General features: G+C 37.9%; 1 protein-coding gene across 4 annotated transcripts in view; it reads left to right on the top strand.

Moving 5' to 3' along the window:
* wdr33 (WD repeat domain 33) overlaps nucleotides 1–22408 on the top strand; it is a 98621-nt gene that overhangs the window by 36670 nt on the left and 39543 nt on the right. Inside the window, exon 8 of one of the 4 annotated variants that reach the window (XM_055645992.1) lies at nucleotides 926–1709. The exons of the other annotated variants lie outside the window; for them this stretch is intronic. Within the exon in view, the coding sequence (XP_055501967.1) occupies nucleotides 926–963 (38 nt within the window). The 3' untranslated portion in view covers nucleotides 964–1709. Of the gene's footprint in view, nucleotides 1–925; nucleotides 1710–22408 lie in introns of those variants that run through there. 4 annotated transcript variants of the gene reach the window in all.

Raw genomic sequence — 22408 nt, 5'->3', positions numbered from 1 at the left:
GGTGAAAGGATTGATAACAATCAAATGATAGATTGATAGTAATCAAATGAGATCAGGGTTGCCCAAGTGTTTACAGAGCCATCCGAGTAATAAATTAGGACGTTAATGCTTGTTTCTGCATCCTTTGCATGAGGTCGAATGCGTTCACTTTTCTCAATACTCTGCATAGATTAGAGCTTGAAGCAGGGACTTTTTCCAGTGCCTTGTATCACTGAATGCTTATGTCCATTTTGGGTTCAGAAGGTGCTACTGCCAAGTTCCTGCAAATTTACTAATTTCTGAAAATGTTTCAATGTTTTTGCAGTGTTAAACATTTTTATAAACATTTAAAATGTAGTTTCTCTGTGCAGACTGGGTTAACTTTAGAGAAATGGTGTAATGATTACTTTAGATATTGAAGTTTAATATTTAGCCCTGACTTATGGAAGTATGTGTACAGCAACTTATTGATCATATTACTGCGTTAGTATCCAGACTCCAGCTCCATTAATGTAGGCACATGTTAAAATCCCATCATGACAGCAGGGGAATTAAAGTACAACTAAATAAAATCTAGAATAAAAAAGATCCCATTAATAATAGCAATGTGGAATTGCATCCAGTCCACTAATGTCCTTCAGAAAGGATCGTTATGTGACTCCCATCAATGTGATTGACTCTCTAACTGGCCCAATGGCCAATAAAGATGTAGGAATGGACTAAAGGAAAGGACAAGTAAAATTAGTCCAGATTTTTCAAAGTTTAATTCACAGTCAACGTGTCTGTGTGATATAAGAGTGCTGTGTTGTAATTTTCAAAATCTGAGATTACTTTGAAAGCATTTTATGTTGAAATTGGATTTCATGTCGGTGTCCAATGCTAGATAGAAATATTTTACCTGCTCTTTTTTCTATTCATTTTTTGGGATCTTGGATTTTCCTGGCAGAGCCAACAATTCTCTATCCCCAAATGCCCTTGAGATGACAGTGGTGAACTGTTGCCTTGACCTACTACAATTGTTCTGATGAAAATCAGTGCTAATGGGCAGGTAAGGTGGTTGGACTCCTTATTGGTCGAAATGGACATCCCTTGCCTTTTTGTGGCATAAATGTTACGTAGCATTTTTCAGCCCATGCCCTATCTAGATCTTGCTGCACTTGTATTGAAGCAAAACTCTTGGAAACACTCAACAGGCTACGCAGCTTCTGTACAAAGAGAAGCATGGACTGCTTCATTTGCTGAAGAGTTGGGAATGGAAATGAGCATATCCACTCTAGTCTTATGATAGAGGAAAGGGCATTGAAGTAACCGAAGCTGGTTGGATCCAGGACATTTCCCTGAGAGATACCTACATTCATGCCCTCAGCATGATAATCAACCTTCAACAACCACAACTATCTTAATGTGTGAAAATTTGAAGACCTTGGAATGCTTTCTTTTTTTATACCCATTGAATTCAATTTTATCAGAGTTCTTTGATGCTGCACACAGTTAAATGCTGCTTCAATGCCAAGGGCAATCACATTTCATCTGCATTGAAATTCAGCCGTTTGGTCCGTATTTGGACCACAGTTTTGGAGAGACCTGGAATGTGGTGGTTGCGGCAAAACCAAGACTGAGCATTGGTGAGCAAAGTGATGCCCCTTGATAGCAGTGCTGATGGCATCCTCCATCTCTTTGCTGATGTTAATGGTAATTAGCCAGATTTGATGTGAGCTGCTTTTCTCTGTTGTGCAGAAAACTGCTGTAACCATAAAATATTAAAAATACGAAATTTCTCTCAGAATATATATTAATCAATGTACGTCATCTTTTCTAAGGTTTGTCGTATTTGCGGTCTCAATTCACTCTATCACTGAATGACAAAGGAAATCTTAAATTTCAGTTGTAGTTTTAACATCCCTTTCCGAACAGTGCATTTTCCAAACCATGAAGAATACGGATGCACTACACCCGAGCTAGTTCTTCAAATTCTGCTTAAAGCAAGCTGTTGGAATCTTTAGTTCCTTGCACTTACCCAGGCATTTATATTGCTTTCAAATGCTTTGTGGAAGAGCATACAGTGAGAACTTCAGCCGAAGAAATTTGCAAGCTCATATGGCCTGAAGCATGTAAATATTCGTAGGTTTGATTCAGAACATTATTCGATGGGCCATGAGTCTGAAGGACAAGTTCAGACCTATTGAAGACTGTACCAGCCAACTGATGTCGGCCATCTATTAGTTGATACTTTTTCAAAATTACATTTTATAATTAATTTAATTATAATTTGAGTTAAATTACATGTCTGCTGCAAATTTTGTTTAAGATCGTCAACCAGTTTATTTTTTAACTTAAGTAGCTGTTGTTGTGGATTTCTTCAGGACCAGAGATGAAACTGAATGATCTCTTACACTTTCTCCTCATGTGCAAACTTGATCTACAAATGTACTTTAAAACTGACCTTTCCCACAAATTGCAGATCCAACCATTAACCAATAATACTTCTTAAAATCTAGTCTCGATTGTGATTTCAGCTTAACACTAATGACGTTATTCGACTAATAACAAGCAAGATGCAATTTAGACCTCTATCTTTGCAGTAAATGTTGTTTTTAATACATTCATATTCCAAGATCTGAACAACACTTGCATTCATGGCACGTTATCAGTCTTGAGTTCCATAGTGTGATAGGCTATTTCATGGTCATTTAAGAATGAACCACATTGGTGGGTATGGCAAGGTGTAGACTATACTGATTCATGACCTGAAGACCATTAGATGGGATTTTTTAAGACTTTCATGGATTTTATGGTTATTTTCTAAATTTGAGATTATTAACAGTTGAAATCAATGATATAGATTTTAGTGTAATCAATGACAAAGATGATAAACTGGCTAATGATACTAAAGAAAGCTGACCAAAGTAGACAGCTGTAAGTGGGATCAATGATAGGGTCAAACCTTTACATGAAATATATTTTCTTGCTCATTCACATTTTATGAGGCAATTTCAATGTGTTCCATTTTTGATAGAGCTTTGACCTGGAATTCACACTGATCCCAGCAGTTTTGAAAACTAGCATTGTGCAGCTTTTACATCCCCATTACTGATTTGGGCATTTGTGGACTTTTTTGTGAAGATATACAGTTCCTGATTTGCATGAATGCCCGTTTTAGGTTTCCCTTATAGTGGGACCCCTTGGCATTTTAAGGAGAAGGTAGAAATGTAAATTAGGATTTGAAATTCTCCATGTAGTGTAGTGAGTTCTGGGCAGATTTGGGTTTTAGGAACTTCTCATGAATTGAGAAATAATACATCTTGCAATGTGAACAAAAAAATTCAAAGTATTTTTACTACAAAATAATATGCTTGGTGATAATGTAATTGTTTCTGGGCTGCCCATCTTGAATGCTTTGCACGCTTCAAGAGTTAATTGTGTAAATGGATTCTAAAATATTTTTCCTTTAATGGGATGTTAATTGTACAATAAAGCTCAACAGCTTTACGATAAATCTAATGCTAAATTACCATGGCAGTGATCAGCATCCTTTGTAAGATCAAGCATTGGCAGAATGACCCGTTTTCTTCAAGGAGAAGCAGTTAGAAGTCTCCATAGCTCAGTGAGGCATTTGTTTTTGATGGCCTGCAACACTGGTTGGTATCCTTTCTTTGTTAAAATTCCTATTTTATGTCTGCTCACTGCCCAGGTTAGAGATTGCAATCAAATTTAAAAGAGATAGAAGCAGAGCTAAATGCAGAAAATATAATTAAAATATTTTATTATAATTTTTTTTTTTAAATAGCATGATTTCCAAAAGGCTGTCATGGTTAATCAATGGTTATATATTTTTTGAAGAAGTAACAGAAGCAGAAGGCAAATGCACTAGACCCTTGATGTATTTTCAGAAGACTTGATAACATACCCATAGTAAACTCTTGACAAAGACCAACGTAAGTGGAAATAGGACAATGAGTGAATTAATACCAATTAGCTGAGGGTATGAAGCTGTGGTTAGATACAAATTGTAGTTTTGAGATTGGAGGGACGTTGAAAAATAAGCTGGCCATTTAAGGAGGCGATGAGGCATATTTTTCAGTGCATCATGAGTTTTTACAAGTCTTGATGGAAGCAGTGTTTTTCAATATTTTTAAGTCAGATAGATGTTTGATAAAGAGGAAGTTGGCTCCTGTGGTAAATGGGAATGTGGAGTTGACGTTGTTGCAAAGTCATCCATGGTCTTGTTAAATGACAAAGTAGGCTTGAGGAGTGGAGTTATAGGCCTTTCTCACGGGGCGACTTGACGCAAGATGTGACCAGAGTGAAGTGGTCGTGGTCTAGCACGATATCACACGATATAACGGGGGGGTAGACAAAGAGTTCCCACCGTACTTGGCATTTCTGTTATTTGTGCGAGTGACTTGTCCGTCTCCCGAGCTTTCCCGTTAAATCTTGAAAGACATTGTAAACTGTCAAGTGTAATTAAATCAACACGTGACACAAATGATGGGTGGGGGAGAGAGAAATGAGGGGAGACGTATATACACACACAAAGCAGAGTTTTACTGTGTACTAGACCAAGTGCAGACCCGTTGGGTCTGATTCCCCAACAGCGTTTGCGGGGGGGAGGGGGAGGGGGGGCTGCGGTATCACACTCAAATTAACCACCCCCCAAACTCCCAGGTGGGGGGAGGGGGGGGTGAGAAGCGGGGAGGGAGGGGAGAGGAGGAGGAGGAAACGGGACAGATTTGGGAGGGAAAGGAGAGCGGGGTAGGGGGTGGGAGACACAGATGGACTGAGCACAATACCTCGGTCTTACTGTGTGTGGGAGAGGGGGAGAAAGAGACGTACACTCACAGAGGCAGAGTCTCTCAGCCTGTGTGAGAGGGAGGGAGGGAGAGAGAGGCACACACAAGGTGGATGTGAAATCTCACCTGCCTGTTTCAGTGACACACCCGCCGCCAGTAAATGAAGACACCCCCATCTGTCTCTCCCTCGACTCCCCCACCTTTCCCTCCCAACTCCAGTCCTGTCCCGACCCACTGGGAAACTGAAGGGAACAACAATTAACTGCTGCTGAGTTAAAGAGTTCCCACGGTAGTAAGACGGTGTTAGTTGCGCCCAAGTTTAAATTTCCAACGCGTGTTTCAGAGTAAAGAGTCAGCGCAGAATCCTTGATAATCAAAAACTGTCTGAATCAGCAAGTTAGACACAAAATGCTGGAGTAACTCAGCGGGCCAAGCAGCATCTATCTCTCAAAGAAGTACATGTGAAAAATTTCTCACGGACCATAAAAATGCGGGACCTTTCAGTAAAGTCCCTTTTAAAGATTATAGTTATTTTCTTGAATCTCATTAACATAACTCATGAATAAGTTGATGTCCATATGCAGATGCAAATCTTTATTTTTTAAATTCAATCCCACAGAAGACAATTTTTACTCGCCTTCTGTCCCCTCTGTCCAGCTTCCGGGTTCACCTTTCGCAGGAGTTCCCACGGTACACGCAAGAGTCAGTACGGATATCGCACTGGCCACTACGTGCATATAATATTGCAATGTTCAACCACAAGTGTACAAGTCACTCTTGAAGAAATTCAAGCTTGTTTGAATTTTCTCCCGAGTCACCAAGTTACACGAGTACCTGCCGTTAGCGCCACGTCCACGAATGCCGTACGGTTATTGCAAGAAGTTCCCACGATGTTCAACTCTGGTTAACTCTTGCGTCAAGTCGCCCCGTGAGAAAGGGGTTTAACTACTCTGGCTTCTTCTCTTGTATGTACTTATGGAATGCATTTTTTTTCCACAAGTTCAGTACAATTTTCATTAGTGATGACAGACAAGGGCAATTACCAAATGTTCACATTAATGCTAAACTAGAATGCAGATAAAACAGAACAAAAAATACTTCCTTTAAGAACTGCATCTTAAAATTAATATAGGGTAGTTAAGTTGCAGATAAACTTTTAGCATTGAGATATTGACAGGAAAATTGAAAACACGTGTTTACAGCTTGGACGATAAACAATGTCAGAACACAAGTGAATAAATCACAATGCTGGGCATAGTAAATCAGGAACAAATTACAAATGCTAAATTGTAATGATGCCAAATCTATGTATGAGTCTGGTTAGGCTGCTTGCAGACCACAATGAATAGTTCTGATTTCTGAAAGCCAAAAAGGAGGAAGAAAGGACACAAAGTGGTGGAGTATCTCGGCATGTCAGGCAGCATCTCTGGAGAATATGGACAAGTGACGTTTCAGTTTGTGACCTTTCTTCAGACCTGACCTGAAACACCACCTATCTGTGTGCTCCAGGTATGCTGCCTAACCTGCTGAGTTGCTCCAGCACTTTGTGTCCTTTTGAGTATTAACCAGCATCTGCAGTTCTTTGTTTCTACTTAAGGATGAAGAAACACTGGAGAAAGTACGAAAGTATTGACGGATAAAAGTGGAGCTGTGATTTCATCTCTTGGAAAGTAACGAACAGGTTTAGGCAAAATCTAAAAGGCCATTTAAAATTGCGTGGTGGGAATCAAAAACTGAGCTCATGGATGCCTTAAGTATGCTTCAGCAAGCGTCGAATTCTGGTAGGACAAAAAGAGTAAATGGCAGGAGTGTTGATGTACAGAGGGACTTTGGGCTTGAACGAGCTAGCAGTATGGATGGTAAACGCAGATACAGCCACAATGTTTAAAATACATTTGGGATGGCACTTGGATATGTATGGCATTAAATGATCTGGCCCTATTACATGCAAATGGGGTTCAATGAGAAAGGCATGATGGGCAGCACAAATGAGATTGACCAAAAGGCCCTGTTTCTGTGCTGGATGATCCTATGAATTTGTACCCTCAGATTACAATGATCAGTGAAAAACGTTCCATATTTAAACAAATATAAATGAATACAATGGCCTCAAATCCTCATTTGGTGCAATAACTACCAATAGACCGGAGGGAAATAATAAATATTTTCTAAGTTTAGAAAGAAATTGGCTATCATAATTTGTTTAAGGCATTGAATAGGGCCTAGTCTATACGATTAAAAAGCTGAGATGATAGAATGGAAGATTGGATGGGGTTTGGCGAGAAAACTAGTATGGATTTTAAATTGTATATACTGGTTAGAAAATAGGTGCAGGAGGAGGCCATTCGGCCCTTTGAGCCAGCACCGCCATTCATTGTGATCATGGCTGGGGTAAATAGTTTGGTTTTATGCTGCCTATAAATTGGCAGATTCTGGGAACCTAGTTCAAATTACACATACAGTGCTTTCTCTTAATTGTTACTATTTTTTTTGCACGTCCAGCTTTTTATGTATAATTTTTTGCTTTACCCTTTTTACTGTTTTGCACGACAAGGCTCTCTTTGTAGCTTTGTAGGAGGCTCGTGCTTGAAGGACTAAGAGACCTAGAAACATTCCAGCCAGTTTACTTGATCCACTCTTTCTCTGTCTTAGTTTAGTATACGCAAGATGTGACTAATTTAGCATGTAAACTGTTTGTCTCCCAAATGTATCGGTTGCCTACCCCATCCCAATGCTAATGTGATGCAAAGACAATCTGTGCTGCAGAAAACCAAATCACACCTCAGCATTCCAGTGACTGAACGGTTCACAACCCCAGTCTGTGCAGATCATTATATTAAGTTGTGCTTGGAAAGTATTTCACTAATCATTGTACTCCGAGGTTGTAAATTGAAGATATCAGTGAGCTCCGCTAATGTCAGACTTGTGAATCGTAGGCTGCAGTTTTACTCCAGAGCTTACAAAGCCTTCAGCAACAAGATCTATGTGATGTAATTGCAAATTGTTGGGAGTTGTGTGCTGATGTGGGTATACCACATGCTGGAATTGATTAGAGGAAGAGCGTGTTCATGATTGTATGTGGGCTCACTTTAATTGGTACACCATCAAGCAACCCATCACCTGATATTGTCATAGACTATCTGTTGAATAATTGATTAACAGTATTTTTTAGTTTGGGGCCGAGAAGTCCATGTCCATTCAGCTCGCCTATCTAGATTCTAGAGCATTTTCTTTGGTGTATTCAGAATAATTCTAATTGTCATCTGCTGACTAGAAACTATTGAGTGCCATCCTTTAAGGTTTTATGTTCTACCAGCTGCATTGATAACCTTTGAAAGAAAGATTTGCTGATGCTCTAAAATAAAGGTGACTATATATTTCTAGTAGAAATATCCTTCCATGTATCTGGATTTCTAAAACGAATGAAATGCATTCCCTATCTAGTAATTTGTCTGTTAGTGTTTTTACTGGTGTTTGAAGGAAGTGTAACAGCAACTGTTGCTTGATGAATTTAAATTATTAGGTTGTGAGACATGATATACCAATATGCAAAAGCAACATGCAAAACAAAAGAGAGTGCATATTGTAGCATTGCTGATGACATTTGCTGGGTTTAGACATTTGAAATGAGCCCCTGAATTTAAAAAAGTGTTGTCACACAATAAATTTTGATGGCGAGACCAAGTAGAACAGGGCCTTCGGCTCGCAATGTCTGCCGTACATAATGCCGAGATCATCTCATATTAAACTCCACATTATCCGTATCATTCCATTCCCTACATATCCATCTACCTATACAAAAGTCTCTTAAATGACACATTCGTATTTTCCTCAACCACCAACCCGAGCAGCGGGTTTCATCATTCGCCACCCTCTGCAAAAATAAAAGTTGCCCCGCACGTCTCCCTTAAAGTTTGCCTCTCTCAGCAGAAAGCTTGGCGGTCGAGTATTTGACTTTTCCAACCTGGGAAAGGGTAAACTATGCCTCTCATAATTTTATATACTTCTATCAGGTCTTCCTGCATCCTCCAGCTTTCCAGGGAAAATCCAAATCTGTCCACTCTTCCTGTAACTAATACCCCCTAATCCAGGCATTATTCTGGGAAACTAGACTGCACACAATGCTTCAATTGGGGCCTAACCAAAGCTGTATTGTGACTTCCTGACTCATATTTGATGCGTCGCCCTATGAAGGCAAGCATACAATACTCCTTCATTACCACTCTGTCTACTTGTGTTCCCACTTTTAGGGATTTATGGATTTGGTCCCCAAGATCCCTCTGTTCATCAATGTTGTTAAGGATCATTCCATAAGTGTATATTTTCCGCTTGTATTTGACCTTCCAAGTGCAACACCTCACACTTGCGCAATTTAAACTCCATCTGTCATTTTTCTACCCATTCCAGTTTTGCTAGTGACTTTATATTACCTTAGTTAAATTACAGTTCACTGGCATTCTTTGTGCCAGTGTAGCCATGCCCCAATAGTTCCAACTAAATCAAGGGCATGTGATGGGAGAAATAAGATGAAAAGTGTGCTTTGTGTAACTATTAAAAGATCCGTGCCACTTCATGCATAAATCTGACTAAATTAAACTTGGCACAAATATCTGCTCTATTTTTCAGTGTATTGGAGGAAAAGTCACATAAAGAAAAATTAAATGCGGCCTTTGTATTATCACTTGAAGTAACTCTTCCGTTTTCCTGCATTCTTTCTGGCCCAGCACACACTCGCACACACTTACTTGCTTTTGGCCACCTGTTTGAAGATTGGAGGGAGTATTCCTTGGGCAGTGAACTCTCAAGGTTTAAGTGGCAGTGTGTGAATATTGAACTTGCATTTCAGGTTCAGTAGTGACCATTAGCTTGTATTACCTTAGTTAAATTATGGTTTAAGCCCTTTTGTCAGTGTAGCCAAGCCCCAAGTGGTTCCAACTACATCAATGGTGTGTAATGGGAGAAAGAAGAGGAACAGTGTGCTTTGTACGACTGTTTATAGAACCATGTCACTTCATGCATAAATCTGTGTGACTGGAAAACTTGGCACAAATATCTGTTCTGTTTTTCAATATTGGAGGGAACTCCATATTATAGGAATTTTGAATACGGCCTTTGTATTATCACAGGAACATCACATTTAAATCCAGCTATTTGGGGAAGGGTTATTTTAACGCAACAGCTGTCAAGAATCTTGTGATAATTTTGTTCAGTTGTGGAAATAGTGGGAGTCAGCATATACTGCATCTTTAATGTCAGCTACACTTCATTTCAATAAAGGCTAACATTGGAAATGATATATGCATTCAAACGTATGTGCACATATCTTTAGGCATCGATGTCAATAATCATACCATATCTCTGAAGTGATTTTATTATTTCAGGCTTTGCTTGTATCCTTTAAGCCAATTGGTTAAAGGTATTACATTTAAAATTAGCAATTGACCCAGCAAATCTTTACATTCCAGAAAGTACAACCTTAGTTTATGTATTCTCTCCATATTGGTTAACACTCTGAATCCTGGTTTCATTATGTAAAATTTATGCTACGCTTCTTCCTCAGACAATATTTCCTTCCTCAGATTGAAACACAAATTAGGAGTTGATTGTTCTACTCCTCCTGCCTGTTTTGTCACAATTTTTGCACTGTCCACATCATTGATTCTCATAACACCTAAAAGTTCGACCATGAATATACTCAGTAACGAATCCTTCTCAGACTTCTAGGGCACGAAATTTCAAAAGATTCGCAAGATTGCGTTAAGGAATTTCTTCTCATCAGTTTCCTGAATGTTCCTTTATTTGTGACTGACCTCTGCTCCTTGACATTACAGCCAGGAGAAATGTTAACTGATTTACCCTGCCAAGTCCTTACAGTTATGATTAAAACTTATTTCATTATTCCAGCTGATCCAACTGGAGTTTTCCATAGCTGCCATCTAACTTTTATTTCTTTGTAGTTCATATAAAGGTCAGCATTACATTTGTCTTTTTGTACCTGTCCACGAGGACTGTATGTGACCTCATTGGATCTGCATTGGATCTGTTCTAGTGTATCACCACTGAAAATATTCTTATCTTCTCAGCTCAAAGTGGATTACCTCACACTTTGTCCATGTTGAAATCTGCCAAAATGTTAACACTCACCAGGTATTAATATATTTTTGTAACTTAATGCTTTTCAAATGCAGCGTTTGCAATATATTTTTGTGTATACCTCAAAACATGGATATGTTGCTTTCTATCTCAGTCACATCTCAGTATAATGAATTTCCCCAACACATATCCTGGACCCAATAGTCAAAGCTTGCGGATTTGACACTGACTCATCATCCCTACCTATCCCTGGCTGTTCAGCCAATTTCATGGTGAGATCTACAAATTTTCTTCAAACCCAACAGCCTCTTGAGGGTTTTCATCAAATGACTTGTGGAAACCCATCCAGACAATGTCTATAGATATTCCTCTGTTCATTACTTCTTCCATTTCATCAGGCCTTGTCTACCCAGTATAATGTCGTCTTGCTCTGTTTGATCACCTGGAGCTTTTTGTTTCCATTATGACTCAAGTAATTTCTTGACAACTATTAGGCTAACTAATTCTCTGCTCATCCACCATCACCTCATCTTAAATAATGAAGCTACATGCACAGCTTTCCAATCAGTTGGCAAATCATGACAGCTTTGGTATATTATAGCAAATGCATTTGTAAATGCCTCGTGCTTTCTTTAAAACACTGGGATGGAATCAACCTATTTACGATACGATATAATATAGCTTTATTTATCCCAGGAGGGAAATTGATATGCCAACAGTCATTAAAAAACACAAAACGCAAACATGAAATTTGGGGGGGGTGGGGAAGAGAGATAGAATCAGTCTTGGTCTACCCCATGACAGAAGAGGGTATGCCACTTTTTATTTCATGAATCCTAATTTACCTGTGCCTGTTCTGTTCGGTGTGCTTTTAGTTTGATGATGTCCCTTTTAAATATGCATAATTAGGATATAAACTAGTTCTGTACTACAGCTGATTCTTCTATAAATAGTCTGCTCCGTAGGAGTTGTTGTATCCAATGCCATAATTATCAAGTTTATCATGATTAGTATGCATCAGTAGATACTTGTTCAGCCTTCTGAAAACTGCAGGTGTAGCCACTGATTCACATTTCTTCCAGTATAAAGACGATAATTAACGAATTAAATCGGAGATGGTTTCAATTCTAGAAATATGTACATCAGTGTGTTACACCTTCAATGCTACATATATGCATAAAAATGAGAACATATCGGAATTCCATAGTATTGCTGAACAAATAAGTCTGTCAAGAACAGAGTGCTGATATAGCCTATTTACCATTCTATGGAGAAAATGTAACATTATTAAATATAGTAGTTAATAATGTGTATTACATTTTCTCCTCACATGTATTCTACACTGCAATTTACAATATTTCGACATTATCCACAGATGAGTAATAGGAAAGTCATGCAAGATATCCTCGACATATGTATATACAGGGGATGAATTGTGAATATAATCAGGTCAGATTTTCTTCCCATCTCAATTACAGCAGTCCATTTTTGTTCATTATAGATCAAATTCGTCAGAGAATAATTTTCAGAAAATAATCTGGGTTTTGTCATGGACAAGATCAGTGAGATTGATCCATTTACTAATTAAACCATCCTTGGAGTACTTTTGCAGAGAGCCACTTAATTGTCACTTTTGTAATCCTTTCGAGGACAATGTGAAATGGATGTCACCAAATCCATTTCTTTAATTTGTTTACCCCACTGAATGGCAAACTGTATTGATCGGGTCTCTTAAAGACTTATTTTAATCTAAATTCAAGATTTCACCAAACTGATTTTTGCATGTTGCACAATTGCCCCGTATCCTTCAGTTGGGAAAGTACAAAACAAGATTGTCCTTCATTACAGTCTAGTCACTTTTGGAAGTGTGCTAAAATGTTGTTTAGATATTGGTGCTTGATGTTTGACACAGACATAGAGGGCCGAAGGGCTTGTTTTTGAGCTGGTGACTGATTATTACGTTAGCCTCCTAATAAACATCTATGCTGTTGGCTAAGATTGAATATCTGATGTGCAGTAAAATGGGCACTGGGGGGCAGCAGAGTGTTAATGCTCGAAACATCCTTGTAACACTGAACTGCCGCACATGTAATCCTAAAGAGCAAATCATCATCCCTTATTTCTGCCGGTAAATTTTTTGGAGACTATTCTCTTAATGTATGTGATAAATTGTTTTTCACTTCAGTCTTTTAATCAGTCCACAATATTCCCCACAAGTTAATCTTTTTAAAATTTGCTCTGACCACTTCCTCCTAGGTAGAACTGATCAGCTGTGAATAAACCAAAAACAAATGTATTCCAGTTAGCCTCGCACTACAGAACAGCTCGGTGCTCTTGACACATTTAGATGACTTCATGCATGAATTATGTGTTGTACCATGTAACACAGAATAAGCAAACGGAAAAACATGTTTTTACTTAGAAACCCATTTTGAATACTGTTATCTTATTAATCACATAGTACAATAGAATAGGGCAGACATTACGACAGTACCAACCAGTTCCATTAGTTAAACTGGCGTTTTTTCCCCAAATTACTATTGATTCAAATCACTTGACGATGGTCATGATTACTTGCGACCTTGCCTTCCTCAGATTTGCATATTGCATGATGTTGACAAGCCAGGACTATTTAGAATCAGTTCTTATGACCTAGCCATTTGTATATTTTTAGATGGTTCTTGGCCTTGATTTTTTTCAGACAAAATCCAGCATACGTGCAGTAATCCAGTTTAGAATTTAAACCTCAACTGTATACAGAGGTGGGAATTGTAGAGTATCCCAACTTTCATTTTGCACTCATCAGACTCCAGTCATTCAGTCTATTCAAACTGCAATTTTTGTTCCATTGTTTTTTTTATTTTTGTGGGGTTTTTTTCCTGCATCCCCTGTTCTCTATTTTATAATTACTTTCTCTTCCATCTGTACCATACCTTTCTCTGGAAAATCTAGATTTAAAAAAATTGTCTTGTCTGGCATGATTATGTGCTTTTTTTAAGTTAACGACAAATCTGCAGAGACTTTCCTTATTGCTGATGCCGTCTTCAGTGGTTCAGCACTGAACTTCCACAAGGAGGCCGTGGTTTTCACTCCTCGGCATTAATGTGGGTCAACTGTGTTCCATCCATTATCATTTGATAATGATGTGTCCGTCAATCTTTGTGATCGCGCTCCAATTTGCATGGAAAGAAATCATAACTTTTTGTTCTCAGCCCTGGCACAACATAAAGTAGTGGGAGCAGTATATTGATTCTATTGCAATTCTTTTTCTTCTAACGTTGATGCACACCATAAATGAATTGACCGAATAATGGACTTTAGTTCTCTCTTGGACCTTCATATTTACAGCACAGATAAATTGCTTTCGAAACGCAAGCCTAAAGTATAAAATTATTTTATATTGTGAGAAATTAGCTCTGGGAATGATACTTGGTCTTGTTTAAAATAGATCTAACCAACCCATGATAATTCCACACACTTTCCGACTATTAGAATTAAAACGTTTGTGGAAAAGTTGAGAGGTATATGGGCTGATGGGACTAGCTCAGGAAGGCAACTTGGCGGGCATAGGATCGTTGGGCCGAAAGGTCGCTTTCCATGCCATGTAACCTTTTGACTCAGATTCTGACTCTATCTGCTAGCTTTTTATATTAAAATCCATTCTGCGCTGTTACAGACTGTCGAATCTCAGATGTCAGCTTCCAACTTCAATGATTTGTTAAATGTACTTCTAAACCATAGCTTTTTATTACATTTCATTCCAGGAGAGTTATTTGATTAAATTACAGCACTTCTTTGCAAATACATAATCAATTTTGTACATGTAATATTTGGATCATGCAGATCAAAACAAAATAATTTGAAACAGGAGAAAAAAGTAGCACTTCTAAGAGTTGCAACCTTAATAGATAAAATGCGCTGAACATGAAGAACTTTATGAAAGGGAAATCGAAAATAGACCTCTTAGTGGGAATCGTACTGTTAATACAATTCTCAACAGATGTTGACCAAATTAAAATGTACAGCTGTTTCTTTCATTACTGAAATTATATTCCTAAGAGTTTAGAAGGCAATAAAGTATTGTATTTCATGATATTTTTGGGTGGTTTTGTTAAAAATCCTTAAAAACAATGATTTTCCGGCTTTACAAAATTATAGATGTAAAGTAAGTGTCAATGTATCTTTACTTTAGTTAAAGAAGGGTGGTTTTCTACAAGGTATTTCTCAACCACAGCCACTCAGATGGCACGGTATTGCAGCTCAGACAATGAAGTACATCCAAAGTATAATTACTACTGGTGTAGTGACAGATTTTTATATCGTTTCAAGGATTCTTCTGTCACTATGAGCGGGTTTGGAGATTATCGATAGGCATTCACGAGCTGTCCACGAGACATAAAATGCCGTAGAAAGATAAATCTTCCAAAACACAGTCTTAATTAATAGTTTCTTTATTGCAGTAGTAAAAACAGTAAGTTATTCATCCAAACTTCTTGTTTAAGTACATTTTGATCTTACTCGTAGCCAAACTCGTGCATGGTGGAAAGCTGTGACCGCTCCTCCATGCTTCTTCAAACTAAACTAAACTAATTACTAGGGCGTCTGCGTGAGAATCCCAGCCGCAAACATGTCTCCGACTGCATATGAATCCCACCCACATAATTATGGGCAGATAAAATTTAAAGAGTTTACATAAAGCACGATTCCATAAATGGTGGTTAAATAAATGAACAAGTAATGTTTTTAAAATATAATTTTATAAATGAATGAAATTAAAACATTATACTAAAACACTGGCAACTTTCTTTGGGAATCAGGAGAAGCCATGGTATAAAATAATTAACAAAAGGACCAGTGAAGAACATTTAGGACCAAGAAGGGTTTGAACTATTATGGGAATGTACTGCCTGAAAGAGTGGTGGATGCAAATGAAATAGCAACTTTCAAAGGGAATTAGAGTTGAATGTTTAATTGCCATACGTACTGACAACAGAACAATTAAATTCTTGCTTGCAGCAGCCGAACAGGCCTGTAAACACAGTGCTGACAGATAACATATAGTAAGAAAAATGTCAATAAATTAATAACCCCAATACAAGTTTTAAAACTTCCCAAAGTTTTTAGTGTAACCAAAGACAGTCCATAGTTCATAGTTGATTTAGTGTTTTGTAGTGTTCAAGAGTCTGATCGTTTTTGGGAAGTAGCTATTTTTGAACCTGGTGGTCATGGTTTTTAAACTCCAATACTTCCTTCCCGATGGTCTGAAATGAGAGCGCAGCCAGGGTGCTGTGGGTCTGCTGATTGCCTTTTGAGGCAGCATCTCTTATAGATCGCTTCAATGTTGGGTAGGTCAGTACCAGTGATACACCGGGTCTGTGTCCACCACCTTTTGTAATCTTAATTTCTGGGGATGCACATGAAAAATATTTTACAGGGCTATGGAGAAATAGCAAGAGATTCTGCCCAATTAAATAACAATATATCTGAACCAGCTTAGAAATTGAAGTCCTAAATTAATACCAGTGCATTATCATATTATAATTTACTTTTAAGTATTGGCTGAACTTTTTTTGTATTAATTCTTGAGTTAAGGGCAGTAATCCTCTGTCAAATTGATTGTTTTTTTTTAATCTGACTAATCCTTGTGATAAAGACCACTTCCACATTGCTATTAGTTTAAGTTCCTGGAAATTGACCTGCTGATGATATTTTCAGCTCTGTTTTGAGCTTTGCTTTGAATCAAGCTTGCATTGCTCTTAAGTATCAACTAGCTTTGTAATTAGAAATTAAAGGATCTATCACACCTCAAAAGCATGGTAGCATGAGTCTTCAGAATGTGGCTTGAATACAACAATCATGCTAGTTGGCTCCCAACAGGACTGGCCAATATTGGAAAGTTTTGTAACTTGAAAAGGTGTAACTTGTTTGAAAGAAGAACTTCACTTTCCCGGTGGAGAAAGTAACCCAGTCTGATGGCTTATTTAATAGTCGCAGGATTTGCTGCTACAGCCGCCTACCAATTAAAAATCAATCCACTGGAAATCTAAAATAATAATGGTGGAAAGGAGGTTAGGCTGTATCTGCGGGAAGAGAAATAGTTAACGTTTCAGGTCGAAGACCCTTTGTCAGAACTGCATCATTTAACATGCGCTTCATTCATTCTTTCCTGTATCTGTCAAACCCTTATAGAACTGAACATCCCAGCTGTCCAACTCGATGCACTGAATGATAACAGAATTAAAATATTTGTAGTCTCCAAGCAATTTATCTTGATGGGCCTCTTGTACAAATGGTATGGATCCAAATGGCGATTAAATAATTTAATGTTCCAGTTTCTCAGTCTGCCAGTACTTGCAGATTGTGTTCTAGTTCGGTCATTGCTGCTAGAGCAGTAATAGCTCTGACATAGAAACATAGAAAATAGATGCAGGAGGAGGCCATTTGGCCCTTCGAGACTACACTGCCATTCATTGTGATCATGGCTGATCATCCACAATCAGTAACCCATGCCTGCCTTCTCTCTGTATCCCTTGATTCCGCTAGCCCTTGGAGCTCTATCTAACTCTCTTTTAAATTAATCCAGTGAATTGGCCTCCACCGCCTTCTGTGGCAGAGAATTCCACAAAATCACAACTCTGAGTGAAAAAGTTGTTTCTCATCTCAGTTTTAAATGGCCTCCCCTTTATTCTTAGACTGTGGTCTCTGGTTCTGGACTCCCCAACATTGGGAACATTTTTCCTGCTCCAGTCCTATATAATTGGCATATAACCTCTGGTCCTATATAATTGGCAAATAAAAATAACACTCAATTAACTTTAGTCAGTGGGTCAATTTAGATATTTACAGTGCCCTCCATAATGTTTGGGACAAAGATCCATCACTTATTTATTTGCCTCTGTACTCCACAATTTGGAATTGTGGAGTATAGGCCTGTATTGCAGCCACTCCTTTGTTGCTTTAGTAGATTTTTTTGGGATCATTGGCTTGCTGTAGAATGAATCGCCGGCCAATGAGTTTTGAGGCATTTGTTTGAACTTGAGCAGATAGGATGTGTCTATACACTTCAGAATTCATCTTGCTACTATCATCAGCAGTTGTATCATCATTGAAGATAAGTGAGCCAGTACCATCTGCAACCATACATGCCCAGGCCATAACACCCCCGCCACCGTGTTTCACAGATGAGGTGGTATGCTTTGGCGTTTGGGCAGTTCCTTCTCTCCTCCACACTTTGCTCTTGCCATCACTCTGATATAAGTTAATCTTTGTCTCATCTGTCCACAAGACCTTTTTTCCCAGAAATGTGGTTGCTCTTTTAAGGACTTCTTTGCAAACTGTCACTCGGCCATCCAATTTTTCTGGTTAACCAGTGATTTGCATCTTCTAGTGCAGCCTCTGTATTTCTGTTCATGAAGTCTGCGGACAGTGGTCATTGACAAATCTACACCTGACTCCTGAAGAGTGTTTCTGATCTGTCGGACAGGTGTTTGGGGATTTTTCTTTATTATAGAGAGAATTCTTCTGTCATCAGCTGTGGAGGTCTTCCTTGGCCTGCCAGTCCCTTTGCGATTAATAATGTCACCAGTACTCTCTCTCGCTCTCTCTTACTCTCTCTCACAATGATGTTCCAAACAGTTGATTTTGGTAAGCCTAAGTTTTGGCTGATGTCTCTTAACAGTTTTATTCTTGTTTCTCAGTCTCATAATGGCTTATATAACTTTCATTGGCACAACTTTGGACCTCATGTTGATAAACAGCAATAAAGGTTTCCAGCAGTGATGGAAAGACTGGAGGAAAGACTAGGTGCTGAGAATTCTCTTATGCCAGCATTAAAGAGGCAATTAAACACACCTGAGCAATTACAAACGCCTGTGAAGCCATGTGTCCCAAACATTATGGTGCCCTGAAATGGGGGGGACAATGTATAAACACTGCTGTAATTTCTACATGGTGAAACTAAAATGTATAAAAATGGCCTTTAATAAAATCTGACAATGTGCACTTTAACCACATGTGATTTTTTTTTTCTATTACGTATCTAGAATTGTGGAGTACAGAGGCAAATAAATAAATGATGGGTCTTTGTCCCAAACATTATGGAGGGCACTGTGAGATTGTTATTCATTTTCCGCTTGTTTTCCACTTTCGTCTCAACGGAATCCTTATGTTGATTTCCTTTGTGACATCATTTTATTGCTTATTTGTTTGACCTCCACGTCAAAAATAATAATCAAGTAATCAAATCGGGGAAAGTTTATGAAATACTATTTAAGAAGGAGTGATGTCATTCCAGTTCATACCATGTTCCAATGACAAAGGTGTTTTCTTTTATCAGCATTCAATTATTGATAAATCACATAAGGAATGTTCTTCCCTTTGTTTTCTATTCAAACTCTATAGCAGCTTAGATTATAAACATGCAAATTATAACATGTTTGAGGTTTACTAAATTTACTAAATTATTTGAATTAATTTCATATACTGGCAAGTGGCATGAATTAATCCAGTTTCAATGGATACGCAGACAGTTGAGGATTTTTCATATAAACTTAATTTTCTTGTGAACCTTGGTGGCAGCTAGTTTTAATGAGGTGACATCTTCGACCTGCATAAACAACACCATTATGCTGCCCAAATTGATTATAACGCGTTTTCAACCGGAATCTAGAAAATTGTTCAAAAGTTCTTATGGAAGTTAACCAGTAGAAATAAAAGCTGTTTTGTGAAAAATACTCTCAGGAGCAAAAATAATTTCCATATAACCTCCCTGCAGCAATCAGATACCATTGGCCCTGAAGAACACAGCTGCTCGTTTCACCACAAGAGGACACTGAAATTGTCAAACAGTTGCTTCAATTGACACGTGCAATGATACTCTGTTAAGCAATGTAACATACAGCCTTAGTACTTTTAGCTTGCAGCATCAAAAAATAAATTATATCTAGTAATAAAGATCTTTATTTTTGAAAATCCTGTGAGATAAATAACTTTTATAATTAAATTTAAATAAAATGAAAAACAATGTTGACATTTAAATATATTATCTTTTTATTAAGTCGAACTCTCGAACCCCTACCTTCCTTTTGTTAATTAACACAGTTGTTTTTTATAACGCTATTTTCTATAACGCAAGATTTCTTAGGAATGCGACTTGCGTTATAGCAGAATGATCTGTTTTTAGGCAACCAACCGTCTCTTTGCAAATGTTTGCTATGATTAAAAAGTTTCAATCAGTATCCAAAGAACCAAATGGAAAGCAGGTCGGTTTAGGTTCAGGTTATCAGAAAGTTCCTTAAAGTGTTTCTGTACATGTCTGGTTCTTTTCCATTTTTAAATAGAAAGTCAGGGCTCCTTTAATGGTCATAGAATTTCATACTAATACTGGAAAAAAAGACAGTGCCAAGTTACAGCGAAGCAGAATGGAATGAAAATGACCATTTGTTCCAGCAACCTATTTCCAACATGTATCACCTACAACCTGTCATCACAAACTTAAGCTGAAGTAGAACTGCGGGGAAGTTCTCTGATCCACTTGCTCTAATCCATCCTCATCAAAAATTGAGGAAAAGTGCATGTCTTAACGATATTGCATTCTGCAATACTTCTTATTTATTTGTTGATTAATTTTGCCTTTTCATTATTCCATGATCAAGTATTTGAAGATCTGTATTTTTAGTAAGATTTTTATACATTCTAATTTATCTTCAAAAGTTTGTCATAGTATTAACTAGCCTTTTTGGGGGATTTCTCCTAATTTTGGACCTCAAGGCTTTTTGATCTTCTAATCTAGCGCATTTAAAAAAGACTGGAATTGCAAAATTGATGGCTTTTATATTGAGTGTAAAGTTTTATCTACACTGGTTACAACACCACCTAGCTTTTCCTTATTGTCAAGCATTAACACATGACTGTATCCTATTATCTAAATAATTTATGGATGTGAGCAGTTGCAACTAAAACTCATCCTTGCTAGGCACCATTGTTTTTATTCATGCATTAGCGTCAATTTGAACAGGTTACTGGTTTCAACCGCCATATCCACAACAAACTTGTTTTATCAATGAAACTTTTCTCATCTTTGTGATTGGTCAACAACACTTCACTATTAATGATCTTTCCCCAATTTCACAATGGAAGGGAGTGTTTTTTCAATTAAAGTGCGATTTTATAACTCTGACGTTGGTAGCATATTCGTGATTCCTATTGCTCGATGTGCCTTGGGCTGGATTTGGGTTTGGGCAATCTTACAAATACCTACTTTCATCCATTCCAAAATAAGAGGCGTATTGTGTGCTTTGGCTGTCTTTTGAAGTGTGTAATCTTGCTTTTGCTTGTCCACATTGACAAACTATCTAATTATTTTCACTGTAAGGCAGTGCTCAGGTCTGTAACAGTTCAACTTGGGTTTCCTTAATAAATTAAATGTTATGGAATTATTCTCAATTAATTTATGCAAGCCACGAAATAAACACATTCACCCAAACCCAAATCCAGCCCAAGGCAGATCGAGCAATAGGAATCACGAATATGCTACCACCCTGTGGAATTCAAGGGTTCACTGCTCTTGGTCCCAGCTGGAGATTTTCCCATTTACTTTTAAGTTATGAAAGATGCTTTATATATGTCTTTCACTTACATTCCTTTAATTTTGTTCCACAAAGGATATATTTATAGTTTCATTCTTGTTTATGATTACTGCACATTGTAGATAAAAAATAATAGCACTCATTGCTGCACAGTGACACAGTAGGTCAATGCACTGCCAGTTATACGGAGACACGATAAATTGCATGTGCTGTCATCTTGCGCAAAGCACAAATTGCTGGAGGAGCTCAGCAGGTCAGGCAGCATCAGTGGAGGGAATGGACAGACAATGTTCCCTGATGCTTCTTCGGATGGGTACCGATCTGAAATGCTATCTGTCCATTCCCTCCAGATATGCTGAGCTCCTTCAGCGCTTTGTGCTTCATGCTACCAGGTATAATTCAAACAGTATTCTATAGATTTTAAGTGTTTAATTGAGCATGTCCTTTCTCATTAGCCTTATCTCTCTTAATTCACTAATGCATTAAACATTGCGTCTGAAATCCTTCCTTGTACACAGATGATTTAATTAAAGATTCAGTTTAAGAAGGTGTGTGGGGATAAAGTAGAATAATTACCTTAAGTTTTATAAAAGGAAAAAAATTGAATGCTAGAAATATGATATGTAAATGTTAGAAATGCTGATCAGCTGAATTTGCTGGAAAGCTGTCGAGTCTGCAAGGCTGTTCCCAGTCCGAACATGCGATTGACCATCACTGACTGCTTACTTAGTGTATATTTTATTTATATTTCTAAACTTTCTCTTCCTATTTTGTTTTTTTTTATGTTCCAACTGCTCCTCCCTATAGTATGGTTCTAAGGTCCTCATGCAATCAACATGGGTGCACACTTAGACAATGGACAATAGATGCAGGAGTAGGCCCTTCGAGCCAGCACCGCCATTCAATGTGATCATGGCTGATCATCCCCAATCAGTACCCCGTTCCAGCCTTCTCCCCATA

Source organism: Leucoraja erinacea, chromosome 14 (assembly GCF_028641065.1).
Source record: "Leucoraja erinacea ecotype New England chromosome 14, Leri_hhj_1, whole genome shotgun sequence".
In the NCBI taxonomy this organism is placed as follows: Eukaryota; Metazoa; Chordata; class Chondrichthyes; order Rajiformes; family Rajidae; genus Leucoraja; species Leucoraja erinaceus.
This window is presented reverse-complemented; position numbering and strand designations above follow the sequence as displayed.